Source organism: Ammodytes marinus (assembly GCF_949987685.1).
Source record: "Ammodytes marinus genome assembly, chromosome: 1".
Taxonomy (NCBI): domain Eukaryota; kingdom Metazoa; phylum Chordata; class Actinopteri; order Uranoscopiformes; family Ammodytidae; genus Ammodytes; species Ammodytes marinus.
In genome coordinates this window covers 18315229-18342343 of record NC_137230.1, presented here as the reverse complement: position 1 = coordinate 18342343, position 27115 = coordinate 18315229, and the positions used below count along the sequence as shown (strand labels likewise).

The window sequence follows — 27115 nt, the reverse complement described above, 5'->3', positions numbered from 1 at the left end:
ATTTTAACAAAGTCCACTGTCTTTTAAACTGTCTTATATGCAGCCGTGTGTCAGCAAGCACAAGAAAATATAACATGTACGATCAAAATAGTACCTTATTCAAATGCATTCATTCGATTTTCAATATTTAAGGTATCTAAAAATACATTGGAGGTTTGTCAGTTTTGAACATTGACAGTCAGCTACAGGAAAGACAGCAATTGCCCGCTATGGAGAAAATCCCCAAATAGTTACTCTTTATACTGTAATGTCAGGTGCAAGCTAAAACTGTGCATCGCTCCGTTGAGCACAGTACTTTGCAGCACTGTAAAAAAATGCTTTAAAAAGCACAAACTCAGTTACAAGATATCAGGTACACTTGCATGACCCAATGCGTCTAATTCCTCAACCATGTAAAGAATCTGTCAGCTCTTCTTGACACAGATGATAATTTAACTAATGGTCATTTTTGAGTCCACACTATTCTGTCATAAGCATCACAACCACATGATCTGTTGCAAAGCATTCCATTATACAAGTGTACCTAATAAAGTGCTGGGTTTGAAGTGCTCTTTCACCAACACAAATACCAAAACTGTCTTAAAAAAGGTCCAGTAAAATTTTAAATTGTATTTTCCCCTCCTTTTTCAACAACCGCCTTGCAATTAACTAGAGATCAGAACATGTGGAGTGCTTTTCCTCCTATGAGGTAACATGAGTGAGAACACCACTGCAGATGGAGCATAGTTGTGAAGGGGCCACTATTTAACTGACCTGCTACCTTGTCAATTGAGTTCTGCTTTGAGCAACAAGCATTCAATGTTTATTAGCGCAAATATATATTTCCTGCTGGCCACAAATGCATCTCTGCATAATGTTTCACACTCCTTAGAATTGAAAACTTGCCATTAGTTCAGAACACCTAATGTTGCTTGTGTATTTCATGTCCCGGCAGGAAAGTGTGATCCTAATGAAAGCAATACATGATGTATGTGTAATATAGCAGTATTTGTGACAGGTGTTAACATACACACAGCTATCACACTGTCAAATAAAACCTGTTTTTAAGCACTGCAAGCTTGTACAGACTCTTGCCTTTAGAAATATAAATGTTTTTTTTTAGACACCAAATCTCTATAAAAAGGTAAATATGATAATAAGAGTTAAATGGAGCCATTTTAATTTACAGTGACAGAAAACTGCAGTTATGAAAAAAAGCATTTTTATTCATTTCTAAAATCATCTTACACTATTTTCACACAGGATTTAAATCTCAAAGAAAAAGATATTTTTTTTATTTCCATAAATTGGCATTTCTACAGTGGATAGTTGGAGGCAGCATCAGGAGCCCCCAAAGGACCAGGATGCTGAGCTTCAGTCCTCAGACCAGTTTTTCTCGGACAGACTTGACGAGTCCAGCAAGACTTTCTACACCCTCTGGAGCACAGTCTATCAAGCAGCAGCAGGTAGAAGCGCTAAAAAAACAACCTCACGCTCTCTGCCAAACAACCAGAGACAGCTCCCTCCCATCAGTACACCACACACACACACACACACACAACAACGGATAACACCAGAGATGTACACCATGTTGTTGACATGGTGCAAAAGAAGAAGAAAAAAAAAGATAGATAGACAAAGAAATCCACTTTCTAAATGAAATATTAATACAGACAATGTATGTGTGCCTGGTGCCTCACAAGACCTAATTGAATGATTAAGTCTGGAGTGAAATAATAATTTACAACAAACTAAAAACAAGGATACTCATACATAGTCTACATAGTTTTGTTTCACTGTACTTTGTATTAGAAAGGTTCAATAGCCTATGTATCACACCATCTAGTGGACGTGATGTCAGAGGTAAAGCTCCTATCAACCACAAAGAGCAGCAGTAGAGACAAACCAACACATGACTCCGGCATCACAGGAGCAGAAACAACCTCCACTTTACAATTTCATAACTTGTTGCTTTTTTGTGTGAATAAATGTTGTCTCAACATGTCTCAAAGTGACTGAGAGAGTGAGGTTAGCCTCGCCAGAAGAGGTGAGGCCGAGGAAGGCTGGTCAAGTAGTTCTAAGTTGTATGTGCTGCTGGTTTTTCATTATCGAAAAGGAAAGTGAGCGATGCAAGAATAAGAATTATTTCTCTAATAGAGCAGTGTGCTCAAAGAGCATATGGACTTTCAAGGTGGTCACAGATGAGTAGGAATCAACATCAATCCTGAAACAGGAAGACAAAACACGCAGCGACAGGGAGGAAAGTGAAAGAGAGACGGATGCGAAAGGAGACTTAAATAAGAAGACGGGACAGGATGTTTGCCTTACAGCCCAGTTTCACAGTCCTAAACATCCCTGCATCCAACTCTGGAGCTTTTAGGTTCAATTGATTTGTCTATACAGTTTTTATTTATTTATTGAATAGCTTTCATACTTCCCTTTAAACTTTACAGTACAATACACTATAGTGCACGATAGGGTTTCTGAGCGAGTCCTGGGGCTCGAGGTGGAGGGTGAGAGCGCCTCACCACGCTGCTTGATGTTCAAGTAACTATCTGGCCGGACACTCAGACCGAGTCCCATCAGCCTGGTTGCTCCTCTGAGTGATGCAGTGCACATCAGTCCTGCCCCGGGTCCTTGACAGGGCCTCCGTCCAGATAGATCTTAAGAGCCTTCTCCTTGCGTGGAGAGTAGCTGACGCGGTGTCCGGTCTTAAGCAGACGACTGCTCTCCTTCTTCATCAGTTCATTGCGCTCATCCTCCAACAGCTCCATTAGCTCCTCTGTGCTGTCCCTGCACGGACCAAGATCACAAGAGGGTTGATACCAAGTAGCGTGCTTCAAATTGAATACACCAAGGGGCTGTGATGCAGTCCATTGAGGTAATTACTATGTACTCTGCGGTGGATTATATATTGTAGTAATTAATATTATTTGTAATTCTGCTGAATGATAGAATAGCTGCCTGGATTTTGGATACTAAAATTTTTATTTTATTGTATGTAGAAAAAGCTCTCTTCAAAATGAGTTGTGTACATTATTATGTACATGATGTTATGGTGCACAGTGCCACCATAAGGGATTGGAAAATAGCAGATTCAACCATATAGTGAAGTAAAATCCATGTTCTAAAAATGTAACTTTTGCAGAGTGACAGGACAGAAAAACCTCAATTGGTATTTGAATGTGGACTCTGATGTATTTTGAGCTCTCACCTGTAGAAAACCACAGCTCCGTCATCACAGATGTACAGAGGCCACACATTAAGAGTGGACACCTTAGGGTTCCAGTCCAAATCCTGATGAATCTCCAGCACAGAAATATCACAAGGAAATGTTCCTCTACCCTGCAAAAGAACAGATAGATGGATGGATGGATTCTCTTTCAAAGATGGAGTCATATAGGAGACTCAGGGCGCACTCACACTAGGCAAGTTTGCCTGTTCCGTGCTGCAGGAAGATTCAGCACGATTCCCCCCCTCCCCACTCCCCCTGCTGGCCCGTGGTGACACTGCTCGTGGCCTGGGCACGGTTGCACCTTGCCTACGTCACCGTGCGCGTTTAGGATTTGGAGCGTAGTCTACTTGTAGGCTATACGACTGTTTGTGAATATTTTCATCCGGTCAAATTTGCATCATATATTCCACTTCCACATTAGAGCAACGAGAATCCTTAAGCTATTGTTTTTTTTAAATGTAGCCTTGACATAATAGGTCGCGGTTGACAGTCTCATATTTGTGCAGCACGCTGTTTATTATTAATATAACGGCCCGTCATCAGACACATCGATCGCTCCATCAAGTTATCCAAGTCAGAAATTTTTGTATGGGCAGAGATCGTTTTTTAAAGTGTCTTTATATAGTTTTTTGTAGGCTACTGTTTCCTTATTACCGGGCCGCGGAGTCCCGCTGTGTGTTGTTTTTGGTTCGTCTGAACCGCCATGCGTAACGGCAGTATTATGACAGCTGACGGGATGAAAAAGAAAAAAATCATCTGACGAACGTGAGTAAACACAAAACCCTTTTTGCTTTGCTTTCTGCGCTCACCTATTTAGCTCTCTCCCTCTTTTATTAGCCCACACACACGTTAATTCTCACACATTTTATGTAGCTACAAGTCCAAGTGGTGAGCAATTCTGATGTCAACTAGTAAAGCAGCGGACGTTAACGGACGTTAACGGACTATGCATCCTTAATAAATTCACGTCAGGAACGCCGCCTGTGCGCTTGCTTGTGCACGTGTCATCTCATTAGCATCTGTACTTTGGCCACGGCACACCTCTCCCAAGTGTGCCGTGGCCAAGGGGCTGTTCCGTGCTGGAATACGGATGGCGTGGTCACACTAGCCAAACGTTCTAGACTTTAGTATGTAAATGAGCTCGGGCACGGGGCCGTGGCCCTAGTGTGAGTGGCCCCTAAAGCGATATAGAGAGGTGAGAAAGTGTCATGTGCTTTGCTGCATTTCACATACCTTTGCAAACTCCAGCTGTTCAAGAGGAATTTCACTGAGTTCACTAAGCTGCAAACAAAATAAAATAAATGAGTTACAACAGGCCAATTAATTACAATGATTTATCACCATTTCTGAATAAAAATGTAATGATGTTGCTTAGAGAAAAATACTGCCTAAGAAGTTTTATTATGGAATATAGTGTTGTTGGTTTTTAATCTATGGATATAATTTCCTGCATTTTGGTTGATCCGGATGAAGGCAGATTAATTCGTATTCATGGATGACTAAATGGAACCTGTCGATCAGTATGAACCCTTGTGGCCAAAAACACTAAGCAGGACCTAGGACATACCTTCTCCTTGAGTTCTTCTACACTGCTGCTCTCCAGAATCACTTCCTGGAAGGGTCCCAGTTTCATTGTAGAGGGCGTCCACCTCCGGGTCAGAACAGCCAGCTGAGACATGGACTTCATCTTCTCCGGTTCTGAGAAACAAGATTGTGACGGACCACAGATTATTCCAAATTGTACTTTATTTCACCTGAAACAAGCACATGATTCCCTGCACTCTGGTAGTCGTTATCCGTTGGCATTGTGTAGCTTGAGCTTCATGTCATTAATAAAGACTGACATTATAAATCAAGTAATAACATCATTACTGTTATATTGCATTGAGTCTTTGAAAGCAACCGATAATGTGTACTTTTGTTTCTTTGTTTTTTCCACACTGGAAATCACTTTTATTTCATGGATCTTATGACATGTAGCTAAATAATTTACTTTTAAGTTGTAATTTTAGCAAGAAAGCTTTAGTATCAAGTCACATTGTACACTAAATAAATATGTATAGAAATAAACAGACAATTTTTTAAACCATAACAATTGTAACTTGTGTGAAAGAAATCACAGAATGAGTGTTACCATTAAGAACCTCCAGGAAAACCTCCCAGTTGGAGGAGATGCTGATGTCTTCCTCATAGACATGGTAGTCCAGAAACACAGTTCCCGGGTTCTTCCAGGTCTTTTTCCTGAGACGAACCCTAAACAAACACACAAAGTTTAGTATACCTTTTTGGTTTATTTGAATGTTTTTTTTTTGTATGCAAGTGTGTGATGAAAAGAGCGTTACCTTTCTATGCTGAGGTCAAGCTTGCAGTGCTCTGTCAACTGAGGTAGCAGCTCCTCCTTAGACTGTCTGACAGTCATACCTTTGGCAAACACCGTGTCCACAAGGAACTTGCAGGGCTGGAGGCACCATGACAAACGGATACATATCAATATTTATGATTACAACGTTCAACCACAACCATATGGAGCCTATTGACAAGAGAAGTCTTTCGGTTCTTACCTCTGCTTCATTCACGAGCAGTTGATACACTTTCACCCTGTATTCACCCTTTTTCAGTGCTCTTCCTAGTCGAATAGTTATCTAGGGGAAAAAGTAAAAGGCCCAAGTTAAGCCTAAATTCAATTAAGAGAACTAAATTGAGGGTAAAAAACATTCTTAAATTGATCCTGACCTTGTTATCATCAGAGAACGAGGAGAGTGTTTCATTGAGCCGTACACTCTCAAACTCCTGGTTATTGGCGTACACCCGAAACACCTTGAACTGGGTAGAGACGACTCCCACATAGGGCTCCAGGTTCTGTTTAAATGCTGCTAACGTTATCCTCTTGTCCACATGAACCACTAAACCTGAAGCAGACCACAACAAACAACAAATACAAAGTAGTCATATTTTTTTCCTAAAAAGAATGATGAATTTTTTGCAATTCATTCACTTGCACAATACCGTCATGGTGCTCTAAATAATGTGATGTGAAAACATTTCTCTTACTACAAAAGGATGATTAATTCTTTTAAAATGGATGATAAACAGAAGACTCATACATTTTTGTGCTTCTGACGAGGAGTCATCCTGAGAACAAGCCTCTGTTCTGAAGTACATGAACTGTGCCTCCGCCTTGCTCTTGCCGTTGTCGTCATACTCGCTGTCTGTGCCGGAGTCTTCTTCAGCAGTGTCCCACGTCTCCTTTTTGCCCTCGTGGGCTTTGGAGCGACGGCTACTTGTAATGCTGTGTGAGTCCAGGCCGTTGGCCAGCTGTATGGGCCCGCTGTCCGCATTGCACAGCGTGTCACTACTATGGCTGGAGCTCAAGATGTCGCTGTCCACCGAGCTGGTGCTGCGGTCATTGTTCACTTCAGAGTCCGAGCGCTCCTCAGCGGCAAAGTGGTTGTCTGGGTCGGAGGAGGCACCACTGCTGCCTCCAGCCGCGGCCGCACTGATCCGGTTCTCTAGCTCTCTGTTGTCTGCAGCAACACAGAGTGAAGAGTTTGAGTCGCCCTCTTGGATCGGGGATTCAATATGTTCGAAGTCACTGGCGTCAGAGCTTTTCTGGCTGTCACTAGTGCTAGAGCCCTGCTGCTGCTGCTGCTGCTGCTGCTGTTGTACGGACAGGGTCTTTAACTTTTCTGTGCTCTCCTCCAGGATAGCCTCTACAGTTTTCCTGTCACCCTTTGCCTGGTCAAAGGGCGCCTCAGAGTCACCGCCTGCTTTTTGGCAAAGAGTTCTGTTGACCAAAGTACCAGGAGACTGTTCAGGAAGCAGCACCAGGAGTCGGATGGTGTTCCCATGGCGATCCAACAGTTTCCACAGGAGGGAGTCAGTGAAAGCAACCTGATGATCTGTCGCCTCAGAGCTCTCCACAAAGACCTGGTCAAATAATAAAGAAAAAGGTAAAACCGATCCAATTCAAACTTAGTACATTGTTAGGTCAACTGGAACAACACACTGAAAGTTCAAGATTCAAAGAAGACGTATAGGGACCTTGTTGCTCCTGAAGAACCCCTCAGCCTTCAGTGTCTTGTTTGGAACATACAGGAGCCGGAGATCGTTGTAGCAGCGCTCCAGCACCACACGCATTGTTTCTGCACAAAGACCCGCAGCCTGGGAACAAAAAGATACACAAAAGTCTTAAGACTGTAAAACTGATAACACAGGTAATGTACACAGTTTATTTGACCCAATTTAGTTTCTGTTGATTCTTAAGATACAAAAAAAAAGGACGAGGAGGCTACAGGACAAAGTGAATGAACCGAGAAGAGTAGGGAACCTGTGCAATAAGCTGTTTGAATTCAGTGATGGACTGGTTCAGGTACGCTCGAACACTTATAGGAGAGGCGATGGTCTCACTCTTCAGGTCCACAACATGAACCTTCACCATCACTTCTGTAGAAGAATCACACAAGAGATAAAAAAAAAATTCAAACAAGATTTACATGGGACTTAGTAATACTTTAGTTTCCTTTTTTCTTTTACAAGTAATTGCACACAATCAGCCGTGCAGCGCTAAGTACAACACCATCTAAAAACAAGATGATTATCTCCGTCACTTTCAGACATTCCTAAAAGAATAATTTGACTCAACAGCAGCAGGTGACTGACCTCCGGGTTTGTAAGGCTGGAAGACTTGCTCTGGCTTGCGAGACTCGAGCAGCAAGTCAAACATATAAGAGGACTTGACTCCCCCCAGCAGCAGGCCCATGGGCGTGTCCTCTTCTCCTTCGTAGGAGCGCTCCAGGTACTCGTGAAACTCATCGTACTTTACCAAGCGGCAGCAGTCCAGAGAAACCACTCCCTCCAGCTCCGTCAGCTGAGGTACAGAATTCAACAAAGACCACTTTAGGTTAACGCAAGTTCTCTCTTGATGAATACCATATGAATGCTTCATTCCAATATCATATATACGTAGGTGCAAAATTAGCTGACGCTCAGAATAACTCTTTTGGCTATGTAACATTATTGTGTAATACAGAGTATAGTACACAATAATGACATTCATATTCAATAATAGAAAGGTCAGCTGCTGAAACTTGTTGCACAGCTCAGCTATGATGAAGACGAACGATAAACCGACAAACCTTGTAGGCCATGTCTGTCGCTTCTCTTAGAGTTTTGTCTTTGTGCACTTCCAGTTTACTCTCCATCATCATCTTTACAGGATGCATGCAGAAAAGCTTAATCTGGAAAGTGTAAAGCAAAGGGAGCAGTAATAGTTAAACTTGTTTTAACAGAGAGGCAACTCTTCAACTGATCCACCCTTCAACAGAACAAAATGAAACTTGAAACGCTCCGAAAAGAGGACCACATACTTTGCAAGTGTTGCGCTCAATCTCCCTCTGTCGCTTCTCCTGTTCTTCAGACTCTTTCTCCTTCTGAACCAAACTCTTTATGTGCTCTGGGAAGTCTTCTGCAACTAAATACTCTGACAGGACAGATAGGGCACACATTAAAAAACGGTGTGCTAATCCTGGGACCAACACATTCAAGGCAACCCTAGTAATAGAAACATTAGGCTTCTGATTCAAATATTAAATATCTACATAGCCATGCTACGCTGAAGGTGAAATCGGTTACACAAGCATGTCTGTTTTGGTGTCTCAGTCATTTTGGCATTACCTATGGCAGATTTAAATGAACAAATGTCTTACTTGCGTTCCTTGAGGGATCTTTCAATCTATAAATCAGCATATATGCATTTGTAGAGCTGTTGGGGGAAAAAAAGGTCTTATTAATGAATGTAGTGGAATATGTATTTAAAACAAAATATTGTTCTGTCATATTGACTTTCCCTTTAAACACAGATGAATAAACAGGTCTGGTTCATTGTTAATGAAGCCAATGTACTGTAGGCATATGATTTGTCGACAGATATCAGAAACAGCTGACCTTGCAAAGGCACTGGAATAATAGCCTCTGCTCCCTGAGGACCCTCCATACGTCTTCCTGATGTCATCTTGGGTGATCTGCCCAATAGAAATGCAGAGAAAAGTACTGACAATGACTTAACATATTCTACCATGGTAATGATAAGTTAAGTGGACATAATTTAGTTTTTATTATATTTTTATAAAACCATTTAAAGAGCGCTTTAAAGTCGAGTCCATTTACCATTTATTAAATCTGATTATCAATTATTATGAGTCATTCAGCCCGATATAAAGAGCTGTAAGAGGGGACGGATGGGGGGGGGGGCAGTAATGTAAGGGCTGAGGCTAACCTTGCTAACGTGTTGATCATTGAAACTGTACCACTGGCCATCACTGAAGGATTTGATGCAGGCATAGTAGTGGCCACCCGCAGCGCTACCAGAATGGACCATGACGGAGAACAGCTCAAAGGTCAACGAACTCTAATGATACACAGGAGAAAATTGTATTGTTTATTATTAAAGCAACAAACAAGTTTGTAAGTGGTGCATTTAGTTGGTGTTTAATTTGCATGGTAACCGATGTTGACAACAGGGACATTGAATCTGTTAAATGAAGGTTAAGATCTGATGACTGCAGAAGTTATAGCATGATATTCATATGATCATTTTTGTACTCAAACTTTCAATGACAGCTCTAACACATTTGCTATCTCTAATATTACAGTAGAGCAGCGTATAATACATGCAGGGACATGCTTCACTTTTTGGTCGACACACACCATTGATTTCACTGGTCATATGCATTTCCACATATATCAACTGTAACTAACCAGAGAGATCAACAACAGTCAGCAATAATTATACAGCGATCAAGGTGATTACCTTTGGCTTCAAGACCCTCTCTGTGCTGCCGGTGCTGTCCAAGCAGATTCCCTCATCCACACAATCATCAGTGGAAAAATCGTTGCTCATCTGGTCACTGTGACAACTGCCTTCATTCTCTGCTCCGCTGTCAGTGCAGCTCTCTGTCTGAGGCGACTTCTATATCAAAAACAATCATAGTTTAAAAAAAACATAGGCTTGAAACAGTAGAGTTTCTAAACATTGCAAGGAGCTCCAGATTTGTTAAAAACAAGAGACACCTGTAACACATCTGGAGTTTCCATAATGTAAAGGTATTTGTTAATTCATCTTTTGTGACATTACTGACACAGAAGCTCTATATGATGCTGTCGTTTCTCCTCTCACCTCATCTTCCACATCAATGAATGGACTCATGTCAAGTTCATCGGGAAAAGCCATGCGGTCATTGAGCTTGATGCGGTGCATAGTGGTGTAGTCAAAGTCAAACCTCTTCAGCTGGAGTGTCAGCAGGTAGGGGAAGTGCAGAAATCTCAGACCCTGTTTGGAGAAAGCATACATCAAATAATGGGTCAGGTCAAGAGCAGAACATCGCCTTTACTGAACACAACTACCATTTCACAGTTTCATTGTGCTCACCTTCCGCGCGTCACATTTCTTTTTGCAGCGTTCACAGAAGTACTGGTTGGGCCCATCCAGAGTTTCCGGTTGGACAAATGCCTGCAAAGCTTCTTCCTGTGGCAGGGAAATCATCAATAACTGTATTGAAATGACTTGCATATACTGAGTTTATGGTAGCCTTGATGTTGCCGTGAATTCCAAAGAGTGTATGAGTGTAAAGGGTGGCTGTCTGCGCTGTCAATGTGTTAGTTAAATTATTAAAAAGATTGAAATGTGAAGAGAAACCCACCACACTGCCGTAGGCCTGGTTGGCTCCAAAAGGTCTGATCACAAGAGGGATGTCCAGGTAGGTATCAATCCTCCAGCTCTCGTAGCCACACTCCAGACAACGAACATAATCCTTTAGCTTCCCCTGGTACAGGTGGTTGATCAGCTCAGCCTGGGGATATGGATGCATGACAGTCAGGCCTTCCCAGCCATGTTTCACTTGTAACAATACAGCATTTGTTTGGCCAACAAAATTCCTGCTCCCTCCCTACTACATGCTCGCACTAAAATAAGCCAAAGATGTGCAATGATTGCTGTGTGACGCAACCTGCAATCCAAACAGTTGGACAGGTTAAAAAAATAAAATAGAATAGAGATTAAAACCAACTATACTTTGATGACAACATGTTACATTCTAGAATTAAGGGGATCTCCACTGGTTGACACAAAGTGCCAGCTCTAGTCACAAGGAGTGCTACTGAAACATTTGCATAAGGCTTTCTTTGGTACAACAAAACAACTGTTTCCACAGGCTGTGGACCAACAGGAAACTAACAAGGCTAAAAATGTATGCTCATCCAATTACTAAATTGGGCCTTACAAGGAAAGCTAAATATTTGAAACTCATTTGATTTAATTTATTAAATAGTTCTCCTATTTGCCGTTCACTGTTTTAAACTTCAAATCCTCACTTTCAACTTATAAAAAGGAAACTAGAAATATTAACACCCATTAAAATAGATCACAGTAGAATGCTATTTGTAGAGTTTAATGGGGCTCAGTCACTCGCATTCATTGTGTCCTATCCAGGAGCTCTTGTTTACAGACCACATGGCTGTACATTTGCACACTAGACCAAGTGTTTGCAGTTTAGAACTCACTCCTGAGATAAGAAACAGCCAGCCCCAGGGTTTACTGGCCCATTTTTACTTTTCCCACAGTAGGTCTTTTGTTTTCATTGTTGGGGGGTGGGGGGAGCTCAGCCCACAAACTGGTTGCTTAATTTTTTTTGTCAAGGTCTAGGAAAACTTGCTTTCTCCTACCTGCTCCGTCTGCTTCCACTTTTGCTCCAGGGCATCAAACATGACCCTGCACAACTCCTGGACGTCATGCTGCTGCCAAGCTAAAAACAAATGCAAAGAAAATATTATAAAGGTGTGCAGGAGCAGAGGGACATGTCCTCTCCTTTCACAACCCATGTGAATCTGGTTACAGGAGAGAAGAAAAGGCTCACCTTCACTGCTGTCCCAGCCAAAGCTGCGAGTCACATCGGTGGTCTCGATGGCCCGTTTCTTACTAGTCTGCAGCAGAATAAACAGCCTTTGCAGCTGGTAAGGGATACTTGTGACTGGATCCTCCTCAGAATCCTCAAACGCCCAGCTGAAGTTGGACAGAAGTTATAAAAAATAATTTAAAAACATGTAATAGTAGTACTTCACTAAGACTTCTACTAGCATAGTTTCTTACTTGTAGAGGGCATTTCTGAACTCAGGAGTCATGTAGAGCGTTTGAAGAAGACTGTTCAAATAGCAGGTCATAGCTTGGTTGACCAAGCCCACGTAACCTATAGTGGGGGAAAGATACAAGAGTCAATATGGGGTTGCAACAAAATTATGTAGTTAGGTCAAATATTCTAAATCAGACAAGACCTCACCTGTGTCAGATTTGTTGAGGATAGATGAGTAGGTGTAAGATGGACTGCTGTAGTCCCCACTGCAGCCCACAGTGCCGTCTCTCGGTAGAGGACCAATAAACCGCTCCTGGGAACTGTCATCCAGTCCACTGCTGTCTGCTGTTCCAGACTCATCCTGCGTACATGAACATACAAAGAAGAAACATCACTTCAGTTCAGTCAATCTCACTGTAGTAGACCCATCAACAAACAAATGTGTTTGTCTTATATTATTTAACATTGATTGCTAATCTTGTACCACTCACCGATGCAATCTGGGGCTGCTCTCCATCTTTGTCAGTAAGATGGAGGAAATTCTTCTTACCACCAGGCTCAAAGGCAGAATCTGAGAGGGACATCTCACTGCTGTGCTCCAGTGGTGCCTAGAGACGTCACAAAAGTCAAATGGACTGACGACATTCAGATAACAACCAGCTGCAAAACATTCAAGACAAGTGCTTCTCTATATGCGACATATATGCGGATGAATTTACAAGACGATTTTTCAGACTACAACCAAACTCATTTTGAGCAAATGCTCTGTACTGACGGGAACTAGGAAAGTAGCTTGAAGCCAACATATGAACAACGCTGCGTAGCAAAAGACTCTTTCTTTCTCCAGACCGAGCAGAGGACGTGCAAGCAAAGTGCCGCAGTGGACACATGCAGTAGCTTGTAGCTTAATCCACTGACCTACTCAAGTGAGATAACAACAGACACAGCACCTGGGCTTTGGCCTGGGTCAGCAGCAGGATTAGCCTGTGCTCATTTAAGAGAAGGGAAGGGACTGGGAGTAAGGGTGGGAAAAATAATCGATTTTCCGATTAATCGCGACTCTCTCTCGAATGATTCCGAATCGATTCAAAAAAGTTAATAATCAATCGATTTTTTTTTTTTTTACTAGTATTTAATATTAGTATTTCCTGCGCAACTGCACATGCACACCACACAAGTGCGAGTTGTTAAAAGTGGCGACAAAAGGGCAGAGAGCAGCAAACCCATATGACCTGCACTGGCTTTGTGTCTGTTTACGTTTTTGTATAAGAGCTGAATTCCAAGCCATACTTTTTGCACAATGTGTTTAAATGACATAGAAAATAATAGAATAGAAATCCTATAGAAACATGATTCACAAGAGTAGAAAGAAAATTAAACTGAATCGGTTTAGTTTTTACATACTTCCATATTGTGTTGAAAGCTGCATTGATTATTGCACTGGTCATAGAAAGTCATATTTGTGACAAGAAAAGCTTTTTCTCTAATACAATATTAGAGAAGGCAATTCATCTGTTGATTGTATTTAATGATCATCACAAAAGTAGGAAGTGATTAGCAAACTCTGAGTAGCAAACTCAGATGTGTAAATAAATATATTTTTGAAAATCACACATAGGTATGTATGTAAAAAAACATTGAGAATCGATTTTGAATCGAATCGTTGACCTCGGAATTGGAATTGAATTGAATCGTGAGTTGCCAAGAGATTCCCACCCCTAACTGAGAGTAGTATGTATATGTACACATTCATTCATTCTATAGTTTTCTGTGCTTAATACAAGAGTGCGCTCGTTTTGTAACACCATTCGTCTTACACACTTATTGTTGTAGCAGAGAACAATGGGATGGCAAAATCATGTTTCAACACAGATAGGCTAGCTTAAAAAAAAAAAAACAGTTCACACATTCTGACTTTCAAACTATTTCCATCACTCAGAGCGGCTGAGAATGAGATGGTGAACATTGTATGGTGACACTGCCATTTCAATGTAGAAATGTTTGGGGCTATGAGTCCCAACATAAAACAATATAACCTTATACTCAGGCCCTTATTGAAGCTATTCAAGTTCAACTGAAATACTAACCCTGAAGTGAACTTCCCCAATATCAAAAGGCTTACCGTACTATCAATTTGGAGGCAGAGGGTAAATCCATTAACTAAGTGTTGACTTACAAATTCATATTAGATTCGCTATAGCGTAATATTGCCCATTTACTGGTACACGTCTAGCAGAAGGATTGGAACTACATTAGCATTTCTTAAGAGTTGTGTTTCTGCCCAACTGAAAAATAACTAATAATTAAATTATTCATTCTATTTCTGTTGAGGGACATATCTGGCTCTTCTGGTGATACATGTCCACTTGGATTACCAGTAAGTCACTAAAGTTAGGTTATCTAAGCTATTATGTTATACATAGCTTTACATGCCAAGCTTGATTTAAGTCCACTTTGTTTTTGTGTGAATATTAAAGTCCAGCAAGAGGAGGAAAAGGCTTTGCGGGGTTCACACTAAATGTGTGCAAATTTCAGTTGATGACACCGAGTGCTGCTGTAGATTCATGTGAATAACCGTTATCACAGGCTGGAAGACAGAAAAGTGACCACATGAATTCATTTCCTTACCATGTCCGACGTATTTCCCCATGAGAGGTCAAAAGTGCCATTCATATATTGTGCTTTATGGGCAACATCTTCATAAAGTTTGGAGAGGGTGGTGGAAGCAGGCAGGTTGAGCGTGAGCCTCTCATTGATTGTCTTGGCGCTGGTGGTGTCCTGAATTATACACAGCACTCGGGGCTCCTCGGCTGCATTTTGAATCTGCAAATCAAAGACAACAAGGACAACATTAGCGGAATGAATTGTGTGTATTGTGTGTTAAAAAGCAGCATGTGCTGGTGAATAAACTAAGCGTTAGAGTAATTGGTTAGAACTTTTGTAAGGCTGTGCAACAAATGCCATCATTATCTGAAACACGCCAGTAACCAAACGAAGAATACCATCTCATATAATTCCTTAGTACTGATATGACCAAAGTATGCGTTTCATTTCTGAACTTAATGATGTATAGCTGGATATGGAACCGTAATATGTTTCTGGTACCAACTCAAACCTGTCAGAGCATCGGAAAAGAACACGCCAAAAGCTGGAAAATCTTGACCTTGTTTTAGTTTACTTATTCTCTGATCTTGTTTGGAGAGATCTTGATTTAAAATAAATGATTGCCAATATTAGAAAATGTTCCTGTACGAATGCTTTTGTCAAGATAAAAATTAACATTAAAACACTTACTATTCCCAAAAATAGGCAGTGTGTTGGGAACAAGTGATGGATAATCTCAAATGATACACAGCCCTAATGAAGTCAGATCAAATAAATCATCATGAAAAACCACAAAACTACAAAGAACTCTCCCTAGAACTACATTTTATTCAGCTAAGATAGAATTATTATTGTTGTATTATTATAGATGGTAATGTTATGTTGGTATCTTTAAAAATTATTCAAAAGTTATGTTTTTGCAGTATGTTGTTATCAGAGTAAATGCAGAAACAAATCAAATTCTTACAATAACACAAATTGTCTGCTGACATTTTCTCTTGTCATTGTGGTTCTTCAAGGATCAATAGGAATTTGCTTGAGATACACTTCTTATCAAGTAGCTGTACAATACATGAATTAGATATACTACTGACAAATCAGCAGCTAATCTTCCTACACATGATTGGACAAGCCATTTTCTGCTCGGAAGTGAAATAAATTTGGTCACGGTTATCAAAACAGGAAAACAAGGTCAGGTTTTAAAATGATAGACTACAACACTGTCCACAATCGGATGCATAACAAAACTAATAAATAAAAAACAGGCCATGCAATTTCTGACACTCTTACTGTATAACACAGACTGGCAGTGGTTTTCCAAAACAAGCAGGGATTTCAGAACACAGCAAGTCACTTATGTCATCATCTCCCCATCTGATTGATCTGGTATACTGTACCTGTTCATTTCAAAATGATTTGCAAACTTAAAGCTGGTATCTTCTTTCTCCTAATGAGGAATGGCCTACTAACTAATGGTCATCACAGTGCTGCTTCATGCATCCATTTAACACCATGCTTCATCATGTGTGCGCTCTCTCCCACACAACAAATGCACATAAGGCATGAATACCTTTGTAATCCTCTTCATCTCATCAAAAATACTCTTTCTGCAACTCCAAAACGCACCCTAGTAATTGTAGAGATAGTCAGGATGAGGAACAACTCAAAAACAAACACAACAAATAAAATAAGTTTAAAACAAGCATGTTTATTTGACCGTGAATACCACATTTGGGCTAAATATAGCTGACTCATAGGGCAGCACCTACCACTGTTTAGCTGGCAGGTTATTAGAGGAACACTCAGTTATTACAGTTTTTGCAGCCTCTTTGGGAGAGGGTTTGTGATCGTGGCTAAATGTGACTGACAGGTCCTATAAAGAAGCTACAGCTGACAACAAACACGTGTAGTATGAGATTAAAGGTTATTTTTACCGTGGATATAATCACTAGGTGCTGACATGAAGCCACAGGTAGTGCAAAGCACAGGCAGTATTTCTTTACAGCTGTCACTGATTCTTAATGGAACATTATAATGATACACTGCTAATGGTGTGCAGTGTGGAATGTCAGTATCCATTAACAATTATCATTTAACTGTAATGCAAAGACTGAATGGCACACACATGAAAACAAGAGATGCAGGCAGTTCAACTAAAAACATCCAATGATTTGATTCAAATACAATATATTGTATATGGCAAAATAATAAACCTGACAATTTGCCAACTAACCAGCCACAAATGTGGATGGACTGCCATATTCCCCAACAAAAATGTTGGCAAGTAAAACTATTGGGGCACTAGCTGTTGAAAGCAGTAGAAAAGATAAAAATGGCAGTAACTGTTTAAATGTCATAAGAAATAAGTACTAAATCTCTATTTTTATTTATTTATCTATTTTTGTTTATTTTTATCGTGGCTTAACACATTTAGCTTCCTCAAATTGCTGATTTGTTTTAACTACCTCTGTCAGTGAAAATAAAACAACAAACGAGGTTGTATGCACAAATGCTAAATAATATTTTACTAAAAGAAAAAAAGTCAAACGACTCCGAATATTTAAAAGTAAATGGTGAGGAACTCCAGTGGCAACAAAATGTATTTTAGTTGTGGAGGCAAACAACACATCATCGCCTGTTCTTTTTTGACCAGTCATTTCCTTTCCTACTTTTTTCGAACAAATTAACTAAAGTGCAAAGGCTGTTCATGTTATTGTCCTAATCATGTTGCTCATTCTCACAGGGCACTGTGGAAATTTAGAAACAGCTAAATGTAGTAATTAAATATTTGCAGATAATTACCTCTACACAAAGTGGTGTGCAATGATACTAAATTACAGGCATTAAAAGGCATTATCATTTTACCAATACCCAGTACTTGATGTTACAGCTTTGTCAAAGTAGAGCTATTTTGAGATCCAATATCTATCTGTTCCAACCAAGACACAGGAAGGGAAGGGAGTGTAAAATGGATCTGAGGATGTATACATAAAGTACGGTGACATTTGGTTAAGGGAGTTTATCATCATAAATCTAAACAGCAAATCCTTCACAAAAAAAGCCATTCAGTACCCAGTCATAATGAATGTTACAGGATAGCATGTGTAAGTGTATTTGTGTGCCTGCATTTATTAACTGGCAAACATTTTCCCTCCTGACAAATGTCGAATTTAATTGGGCCCGGAATACCACACCACTACTGCCATACACTTTCAACATCAACCGCATCTTAAGTTACCTACAATTCCATTCCTACACTTGAGCTCATGTTTTACTCCCCAACGTTAGTCAATCATTTGTAAACTTGCCATTGCTTCCAAAACTTAAGTTATGGAAGTGATATTTCACTAGGTTTTCTGTTCCTTGCCTACCAGCATGTCTACAGACCTAAAGGGTAATCTGACTGACATATCTTCATGGTCAGCTGATGTTAAAATCTTGTAAAGGAAAAAAATAAGTTGCTACAGGCAGAAAAGGCAACAAAAGGCTTCCTCATCTATTTCAAAGAAGTGTTGTAATGTATTTGTGTTGCAAATGCCATTGTGTAAATCATTGTGCCATTTTTAAATCTGTAAAACGATTGTCTACAGTTGCGGTAATGTCTCTAAACTATTGGGGTTTAAACTTTGGACTGAGTTGCGAACACAACTTAAGTATGTTTTTCTGATCAAAAAATTGTGTAGGCCTATATTTGATTATCACTAAGTAATCACAATGTGAAATATTTGATATGGGATACTTAAATTGATCTAAAGCAAATTATTGGAACTGAAGTATGTAAGTCCACCAACCATTCTCAATCTTATTTATTTATTTAACCAGTCAAAGGGGATTTGAACGTGCAGGACAGAAATGTCTGCTTTGCTGCCAAAGTGAAAGTATATTAACCCATTTCCTCCTCACAATCTGAAGGCATCCATTCCTGTTCACAGTAAAGGCAGGGTTTTATTAGATCAGTAAATGAATCAATTACAAAGATTGTGTGGCTGAGGGCTACACTGTTCTTTTTACATAGTATACTATTTGAAATAAATGAGTATGCAGTGCTGCATCAACAAATCCAATTTCCCCAGCAGCCATAATATATGACGAGTGACGTCCTATGCTTGATGTATGACTGCTGCTGACGTCAATGCAGACAAAGAGCTTTAAACAGTTTATAAATGAATAAATAAAAAATAAAAAACACAATTAAATTGGGATTACAAAAACCTTGTAGAAACCCTTTAGATAAATAATATGACTGCGCCAATCATGCGTAATCATCCATATTATTTTTATCTATATGCCTATCTATCTGTCTGTATATCTATCTATGACTACACAGCAACATTGTATATTAATAGATGATAGTTTTAGCGAACATAGCATCCATAAACGGGACTGAACAAACAAGACAAACATGGAAATATAAACAAGCAAAAGCTAAGTAACTTATCATCAGACAAAGTAAATGGGAGAGAAAGGGCTAACATGTTATTAGTGTATCATTAGGGGCATTCAAATAATTAAGGTTGACGCTAACGTTTTTACACTCACACGTCTGCATCTTTACGAGTAACGTTATCAAACAAACTGGGGCAGGAAGGAAACAATGTAAACATAAATAGATTTATAAAAGTTAGCGTAAGGAGTTAACGTTGCTTCAAAACTGCTTGTCCTTTTCCGTCATGTAGCTTTTGACAATGGGTTTATCAACAAAAACAAATACATTAGCTTGTAGTTGTTATTGCTATAACCAGACTTAAAATGCTAACGACATTAGCCAACCAAATTGTGCTACATAAGCACACGAATGTCGGTTAGTGTAGTATAAAAGGCTCTGGGCCCCCATAGGTAAGTACATGATAATAGTGCTAACGTTTTAGCTGCCTATTTAAACTCACTTTCTCTGAAAAAGAGCTATGAAACAAGCCGCTAGCTGGTGTTAGCTAGTTAGCCAGCCGTGTCACGATAGGCCGTTCAAGTCATGTTTAGCTCACTATTAGCAGCTAAGTTAGCCTCTGAATGCTACACTCAGATAAGCAAACTCCCAAAGTGATGCAAAAGTTTCGTCATTGTTGTTGAGCATGGTTAAAGAGGGTGACAGCTAACCGCCGATACGGAGACATCGATGTGCTGGGTCCGTGTTAACCTCACCTCTTTGGGTACGAACTGGTTCTCCTCGCTAGGCACCATCTCCATTTGTGCGACAGTTTAGACAAACAAGCATCTATCCGGACGAGGATGTCAGCGACAACACTTTGCAGCGAGCAACACAAACATGTTTTGTGTGTGTCCGGTTTGCTTTTAAGTTTCGGATGGTTGGGGTAGCGAAATTTAACTTGTCAGAAAACTTGCAGGCTTATCAAAGTGATCGCAACACTTTCGGTTTGTACCCAAGCACAAAGTGTGTCCTGCTATTAAATGGAGAAAGATGGCCGGTGTTTTGCTCCGCGAGACTCTCGGGGAGCTTTGGCGTCACATTCCATCCATACAAGTTTTTTATTTATTTTTTTATAATAGGTTAAAGTCATAATGTACAAACAGAGCTTACAGGAACAGTAGGCATATGCTACATATACAGAGAAAAAGAGCCACAATGTGATACAACAGACAGATTATGTTTGGGACAGCCTTTTTCAGTCAGAGTCAGAAAGTAGCCTAATCACATAGGCTAGGCCAGTGGTTTTCAAACTGTAGGGGGGCGCGGAGTTATGGCAGGGGGGGGGGCGCGGATTTTTTGAGTTTGTGTTTTTGATATTAACATCATATTAAGCAAATGTAAGTTATCATACAAAAAAATTAATACAATGTGTTGGTCTACAAAACCTACTAGCCTAATAATTGAATCAGATCATCTGGGAGATAATCCGAGGTTAACTGATCACGTCACGTTCATGTCCTAGCACAGTGTGTATTGAGTTTATTTAAAAACATTTGGAAATGGGGATGCACTGTGTATAGTCTATAGCCTATTTCAGCCTTGTCTGTGTAAATAATAATAGCTGGACAACAGAGTTCTTCTGCTTTGTTCCTCTCACTGCATTTAAATGTAGTCACTATATTACAGAGAAATATGTTCCGTAAAAAATAAAGAGCTCCAAGCCCAACCCAGAGGACCCTGCATAATATTTTATTTTAAATTAATATTTTTATGGAAAATCCATGTGTCTTTCTTCAATAGCTTCTAATTCATCCGACCCAGTGTCTCCAAATTATTTGTTCACACAACATTTCTCAGATTTAGCCTCTTAATATTCCTCTCAAAGTGCACCAGATTCCTGCATTTCACTTTAAAAAGGTAAAAAAAAATCTCCCGGGGGGGCATACCCCTGGACCACCCTAGGAGAGTCTGCTTCTCCGCTGGCTACTATTTTCACCCAATGCAGGACATTGGAGGCACTAGAGAAAAAACACTGGGGGGGGGTGAATGACATTTAACAATAGTCAATCATTTGGGCAAGTCTGTCTGCCTATCTTTTTCACTCCGCTGCACACTCAGTCACTACTATCCATGCTTAAAGGAAGCAGGATTAAACCATGGATTAAGATGTTCAAATGTATTTAAAAAAAGCAAAACAAAAACATACTTAGATAAAGATGTTAAAATGTCTAAAAAAATTGTTTAAAACGCACAAATATGTTTAGAATGTTTAAAAAATATGTTTAAAATGTGTTTTAAATATAATTAAAATATCTTTCAAAACACACAGGGATTTAGATTTTTTTTTTGGGGGGGGGGGGCTCCGCTGAAATTTGTTCTCTGAGGGGGGGCTCACTCTCTCACACTTTGAAAACCCCTGGGCTAGGCTACCATTCTCCATATCATTCACTAGGGCAACACATTTTATTTTTAAATGTACATTCAAGGAAAACAGAAGAGCAATTTAAATTGTTTTTTTGTCACCAAACAGATCAGGAAGTAGCCAGCAGAGAGAGGCCCATTTATTAAGACATTCATTGGAGTAGAATTTGCATCCTCTGTGTAATTCACAGAAATACAATTAGGCCTACAGTTATAGATTTGTCATAGGTTAATTTAAAGATAGTTCTGACTGGGATGGTTAGGCTAAAATTACAATAGGAGAAGGCTTTCTTACTTAAATAGGCACAACTTAGCCGTCTGCTTTTAATTGAATTAATTAACAGGTAGACTTAGTCAGGATGGAGCTAAAGGCTTACTAGAACTAAACGTGCTGCATTTGTTAAATGATAAAACCAGACATACCTCTGTGTATTACTCTCATGTGCATTACTTCCTAATTAAACTCCTAAACTTTGTTTTGGGATTTTGTGTCATAGTGAGGCTCATGAGAAAAATGATAAACAGGCCAAAGGGAATTAAAAACACTTTGAGGAAATAACTACACGAGCATACACGAGCATTTGCTTAAAAATTAGCTGTTCAGTGGTCAGCCATTGAGTATTAAACAGAAGAACTCACTGTTTTTTATGCATACAACTATGCAAAGCACATTGATGAAATTAGCAAAGTTAATGCTGGAAATGAAGTGGAATTCTGTAAAAAGTGCACATACAAGAGGAAATTGTAGCAAAACAACAAAAGTTTACATTGTTGTTTATTTCTATACAATCTCATCCAAAATGACTTCCTGTCATCATCTGAGGCTATGGGATCACAGGGAAATCCCATGATGTCATCTGATTATCTGATGATTACAGTTATAGCCTATACTGTGTCCATTAAAACCAATGAGTGATACATAACCATAGAGATACATTTTTATTCAAATACATTTCATCACACATCGCCTAAAACAAGTCATGTTTCCATTCATGAATTAGCAGAGATTTGACAGAAGACATTCTTCACATTTTTAATCAAGTTGTCAACAACCACTCTGTCTCCTTCAGGGAATGGTGACTTCACAGATGTACCTTTTGAGGCTGCGGCACACCTCATCGTACCACTTTCCTTGTGCCAGGACTGAAAGGGCAACACAGCTCTCCCTCTTGGTCCCCGTGGGCTGCTTCTTGGAGCGGTCCCAGTTCAAGTAGCTGACTGGCAGGCTGTTGACATCCACATACTGGCCTTCTTTCACTATGTCCGCCACGCCGATCCAGAGGTCCTTAGATCCTGGAGCACTCCTCTTCGCGTAGTCTCTCAGTTCATTGTTTTCCTCCACGTCCCGCGGCGTAGCGAGAGTTCCCCCCTGTGCAATGCAGTCTTCATTCGCTTCATGGTAATGCTTGGGTTCCTCAATTGTGAGATAACACTTCCTGTGAGTTTTCATGCCTCGGAGACAGACTGAAAACACAAAGCACTGACTCAAATTGAAAAGTTAAATAATTAGGCTATTTGCTAGTTGAAGAGTTCAACACTTTTTGCAATGTTTGGTGTCCTCAGTGATAGGAATATGAGGGACACTGAACAAAACATAATAGTAATGTCTGATTTTAATAGTACTTTTTGAGTGTTTTGCAAAACAATAACAAATATTCACATGCATAGTACTTTCTATATCATCAGATAACAAAATTATATAAAAATATATATTTGAGATGTTTTTACATCCTCCATAAATGTTGTCTTACTAACACCTTTCCCCTTGTGCAACTAACCTCTTACTTTAAAATGTAGTGGCTGATATGAGTGCCGCTGCCCTCTGCTGTCCACTCAGCACACTAAGAAGTTCAAAATCAAGTTACTACTACATGTATCACTTATCTCAGTGTCCACACTCCACTTGCATGATTCTGCATTGATCTAACTGTCTCCTCTCTCTCTCTCTCTCTCTCTCTCTCTCTCTCTCTCTCTCTCTCTCTTTCTGTAACCTTCCTTTATTCTAGTTTAGGCTAGTACCTGTCTGCAACGCCTGCATCTCCTTCAGTGAATTCACCTCCTGCCACAGCCTATCGAGCTGGGACTTCACATCATCTTCCTCAGCAGCTGCATCTCGGCGAGAAGAAAACACAGGTCAGTTGAAAGTTTCTGCTGCAAAGGTGTCATTCATGAACAACTGTGTGCATGCATGGTTACCTCCAGACTGACGGGCTGACACGGCCTTCCTGGTGCGAGATGGACGGCCGGAGCTGAAGTGGAGCAGCGAGAAGCAGAGGACGAGGAAGACAGGGAGGGCCAGACGTGCCATTTCTGAGGGCCAGTGGATCATATACTGGACAGGACACAGTGGCACACCTTGTACTGCAGTGAAAAGAAAACCCAAAATCACTGCAGTAAGCTCAATATATACTGGCCCCTCTGTGTGCCTCTCTCTAGCCCCCCTCTCCTTTGCATTGGCTCCAACGCTGTTTGTGTTTGTCCAGACATCAGGAGGAGGTGAGAGAGGTATTAAGGGTGGGGTAACAAATAATGACCTCCCTGTGTCTGTTTTTTTTCATAAATATTTACTTGGAACAAGGTGCGCTAAGCAGTATCCTCTTTCATTTCGCAAACAAACTGGAAATGTATTGACTGCTTCACTATTACAGAGTGTCCTTCATCCCAGCCCCCCGCTCCATGTCAGTTTTTGGACATGCTAAGTCACTTTTTGACGACTGTAAAATTGTCTTAAAACCTTGCTGTCAACTTAGAAAACACATGTGAACTATCAAATTATACCAAACAACACTAGAATATAGGATCCACGTCAACTAAATGGTATTAATCTAGACTTCTATGGCTATAATTTGCAACTTCCAATGCATGAAAATTTGTAAACAAGTAAATGCTGCAACTGGACACCTTTTCAATATTTCAATCACACTTCCAGTTGTATAATCTTCAAAAAAGAAAAGCTTCTATTGGACCAGAGGAAGTCCAGCCCCTGGCTCTGGTGCAGGCCAAGTTATTTTTAGAGTGAGATGTTGTATGGGAAGGGGGAGTTAAATAAGTAAGAACATTGGGCATATTGTCTCAGTATAGCAATATACTGTAACTCTGAATCCCAGCTCAAGTATGTTTTCCATTATTTGTATAGTCATTGTATTATTAAATAATACAATGTTTACCAACCAAACATGGTTGTTAATGAAACACATAATTAATTAAATACAGTCCCTAATGACAATCTCTCTTCGCAGTCTTGATTCAAACATAAAAGACCCGACCCTGAGTTGATGATGAGACACATAGCTACTGTACACAGGGTCAGTTATTCTGGTTTAATTAATAATTAATGATCAAGACCCACATACTGTATATTTTTAAAGCTATAGGTCGTAACCTCTGTCGCCCCCATGAGGAATTCTTATAACAACACTGTTATTACGTCTACATTACGTAAGGCTTTGTTGATCATCCACATGGATTTGATTCCTTCTGCTGTACATCCAGGCTTTTTTCTTAGCAGTAGAATCCACAACCTTAACATTTTGTGGGCGCTTCTTTAAATCCTTCATCAGTGTCGGGGGGAAACACCAGCTCATAATGTTGCCATACTGAGTTTTGTGGAGCTGATAGGCTTGATCAACTTTCTGTCAACTCAATTGCCGATTAATTAAATGTCACTGTCATTAATTTATATGAGAAAATTACGCACTATAGCTTTTTTTAAATGCAGTTTTGCCAGCACACAATCATTAATCAGACATCAGCTTATCTTTCTTTCTCTCCTCAACACTTATTAAGTTATGTAGCACAAAAGTATTACAACCACTGTATGTAGATCTTGAAAATCCCTTTCCTATGTTGCCATCTGGTGCCAAGCTCAGGGATTGTACAGACTATAGAATAGTACTATATTCAAAATGTTGTAATGTACACTAGTGTTGTAGTAATCAAGAACGGTCTCAACACCATGTTTTTAAAGGTCTCGCTCTTATCTCGGTATCGACTTCTCAAAGCCTTGGTCTTGTCTCTGTCTCGGACCGAGAGGACTCGAGAATTTATGTCAAGAACAGTCGAGAGTCGAGACTACAAATGTGGGGATATTGCAAAATGAAAAAGTCCTAGTGACTAGTCAAAATAAAGCCAGACAAGATTAACAGGGGCCCGTGCTCGGCTACTATCTAAGTTTAATTCAATCAAAATAGTGATTTGAATATGGTTTTATTGATTTACAAATGCTTTGAATTCTTACAGAAAACTAAAACAGCAGTCTTGATCTCGACTTCTCAACGTCTAGGACCAAAGTATGTGGTCATGACTACAACACTAATGTACACTAAAAGATTGTTGTACACAAAAAACTTTTCGTGAAATAAACCCGAACTAACAAAACACATAATCACAAAATAACTTTGCAGATACATTTATTCAAGTAAACACAGACTCAAAGAAACTTTACAACAAAAATGTGACAAAAATATAAGACTGTAGTTTATAAGGAATTTTGTGAACACACTACCGTGCTAAACATTTCTTTAGACATGCTTTTTTTTTCCTTGTTTAATTTTTTAACAAGACACTCAAAATCATGCACTCTCTCCCTTTCACACACACAAACAGACGTCACATTAAAGGCAGCAAAATTTAGATGTATTTCCTACACGTCTACACATCATTATCCTCAATTCCAAGTCTTGAAATTAGTTTCTATATCTAATCACTTTAATACAGCCATTAACACAGCCTCTCCACTGTGCGGGGTGCAACACATTGTTAATTGTTTTAATAGTTGAGAAAATACTTTTTGACATACAGCATACAATCTAGTTTTCATTTTAATTATTCAAGTAAATAATAAATTATTCAGATGAAAAGCCAATATTAAAAAATGTGCTGAATGAGTATGGCTGAACAAAATTGTGAAAAAAAAATTAGACACAATAGTTTTTTGTAAAAAACGATCTGCAGCAGGAGAGTGTGAGTGTGTGAAGTAAAGCAGAGGGCGTCACATTGAATAAAGTAATACACAGTGTTGCTCAGATTTAAATCCCCCCTGCCCTGTTTATTGTAAAAATAAATAACGTTGGAGTCTTATGGCACTTTTATAGCGAGGCACCAGCAAGTAAACAAGTTTGGTCCGATGAGCAAAGCAGAGACTCCACAGGCTTTGGGCTGCAGTCTGACTGACCAATTCATGAAAATGACTGTTTGTTTGTATTTGCATATTTTCTGCAAGGTTTTGACATTTTGAAATTTAAAACTGAAATTTGTCGTTTATGATGTATTTGAGCAAAAGTTTTCGAATAAAAAAGGTATTATTGGGGAAAACGTGTTCTCAATCAAATCATTTTCTACATAACCAAAGCTCTGGTTGCACCACAGATTCCCCTAACTACAAATGAT

The 27115-nt window shown here is 39.7% G+C and overlaps 2 protein-coding genes across 3 annotated transcripts; both read right to left on the bottom strand.

The window, feature by feature from the left end:
- Positions 1 to 1184: 1184 nt before the first annotated feature.
- usp47 (ubiquitin specific peptidase 47) lies at positions 1185 to 20331 on the bottom strand. 2 transcript variants are annotated; one of them, XM_080025037.1, is made up of 28 exons: positions 20080 to 20331; positions 14965 to 15159; positions 12828 to 12944; positions 12544 to 12697; positions 12357 to 12453; positions 12124 to 12269; positions 11933 to 12012; positions 10912 to 11061; positions 10641 to 10736; positions 10389 to 10541; positions 10023 to 10181; positions 9489 to 9620; positions 9158 to 9234; positions 8920 to 8975; positions 8581 to 8693; positions 8350 to 8451; positions 7874 to 8081; positions 7542 to 7657; positions 7256 to 7375; positions 6319 to 7141; positions 5948 to 6123; positions 5776 to 5856; positions 5557 to 5672; positions 5349 to 5467; positions 4782 to 4912; positions 4448 to 4495; positions 3194 to 3324; positions 1185 to 2772 (listed from the first exon to the last, which is right to left on the bottom strand). In XM_080025037.1, exons 1-28 carry the CDS (start codon positions 20122 to 20124, stop codon positions 2598 to 2600), a joined length of 4116 nt encoding a protein of 1371 aa, XP_079881163.1. In that variant the 5' UTR covers positions 20125 to 20331; the 3' UTR covers positions 1185 to 2597. The 2 variants fall into 2 exon arrangements, with proteins under 2 accessions (XP_079881163.1, XP_079881164.1); XM_080025038.1 differs by having other exon boundaries at positions 10023 to 10178.
- Positions 20332 to 22793: 2462 nt separating this feature from the next.
- On the bottom strand, positions 22794 to 24035 carry clec3a (C-type lectin domain family 3, member A; the record flags this gene model as incomplete). The annotated part of the gene is made up of 3 exons (XM_080025435.1): positions 22794 to 23191; positions 23747 to 23833; positions 23924 to 24035. The coding sequence occupies 3 exons, from the start codon at positions 24033 to 24035 to the stop codon at positions 22794 to 22796; spliced, it is 597 nt and encodes a 198-aa protein (XP_079881561.1).
- Positions 24036 to 27115: the final 3080 nt, after the last annotated feature.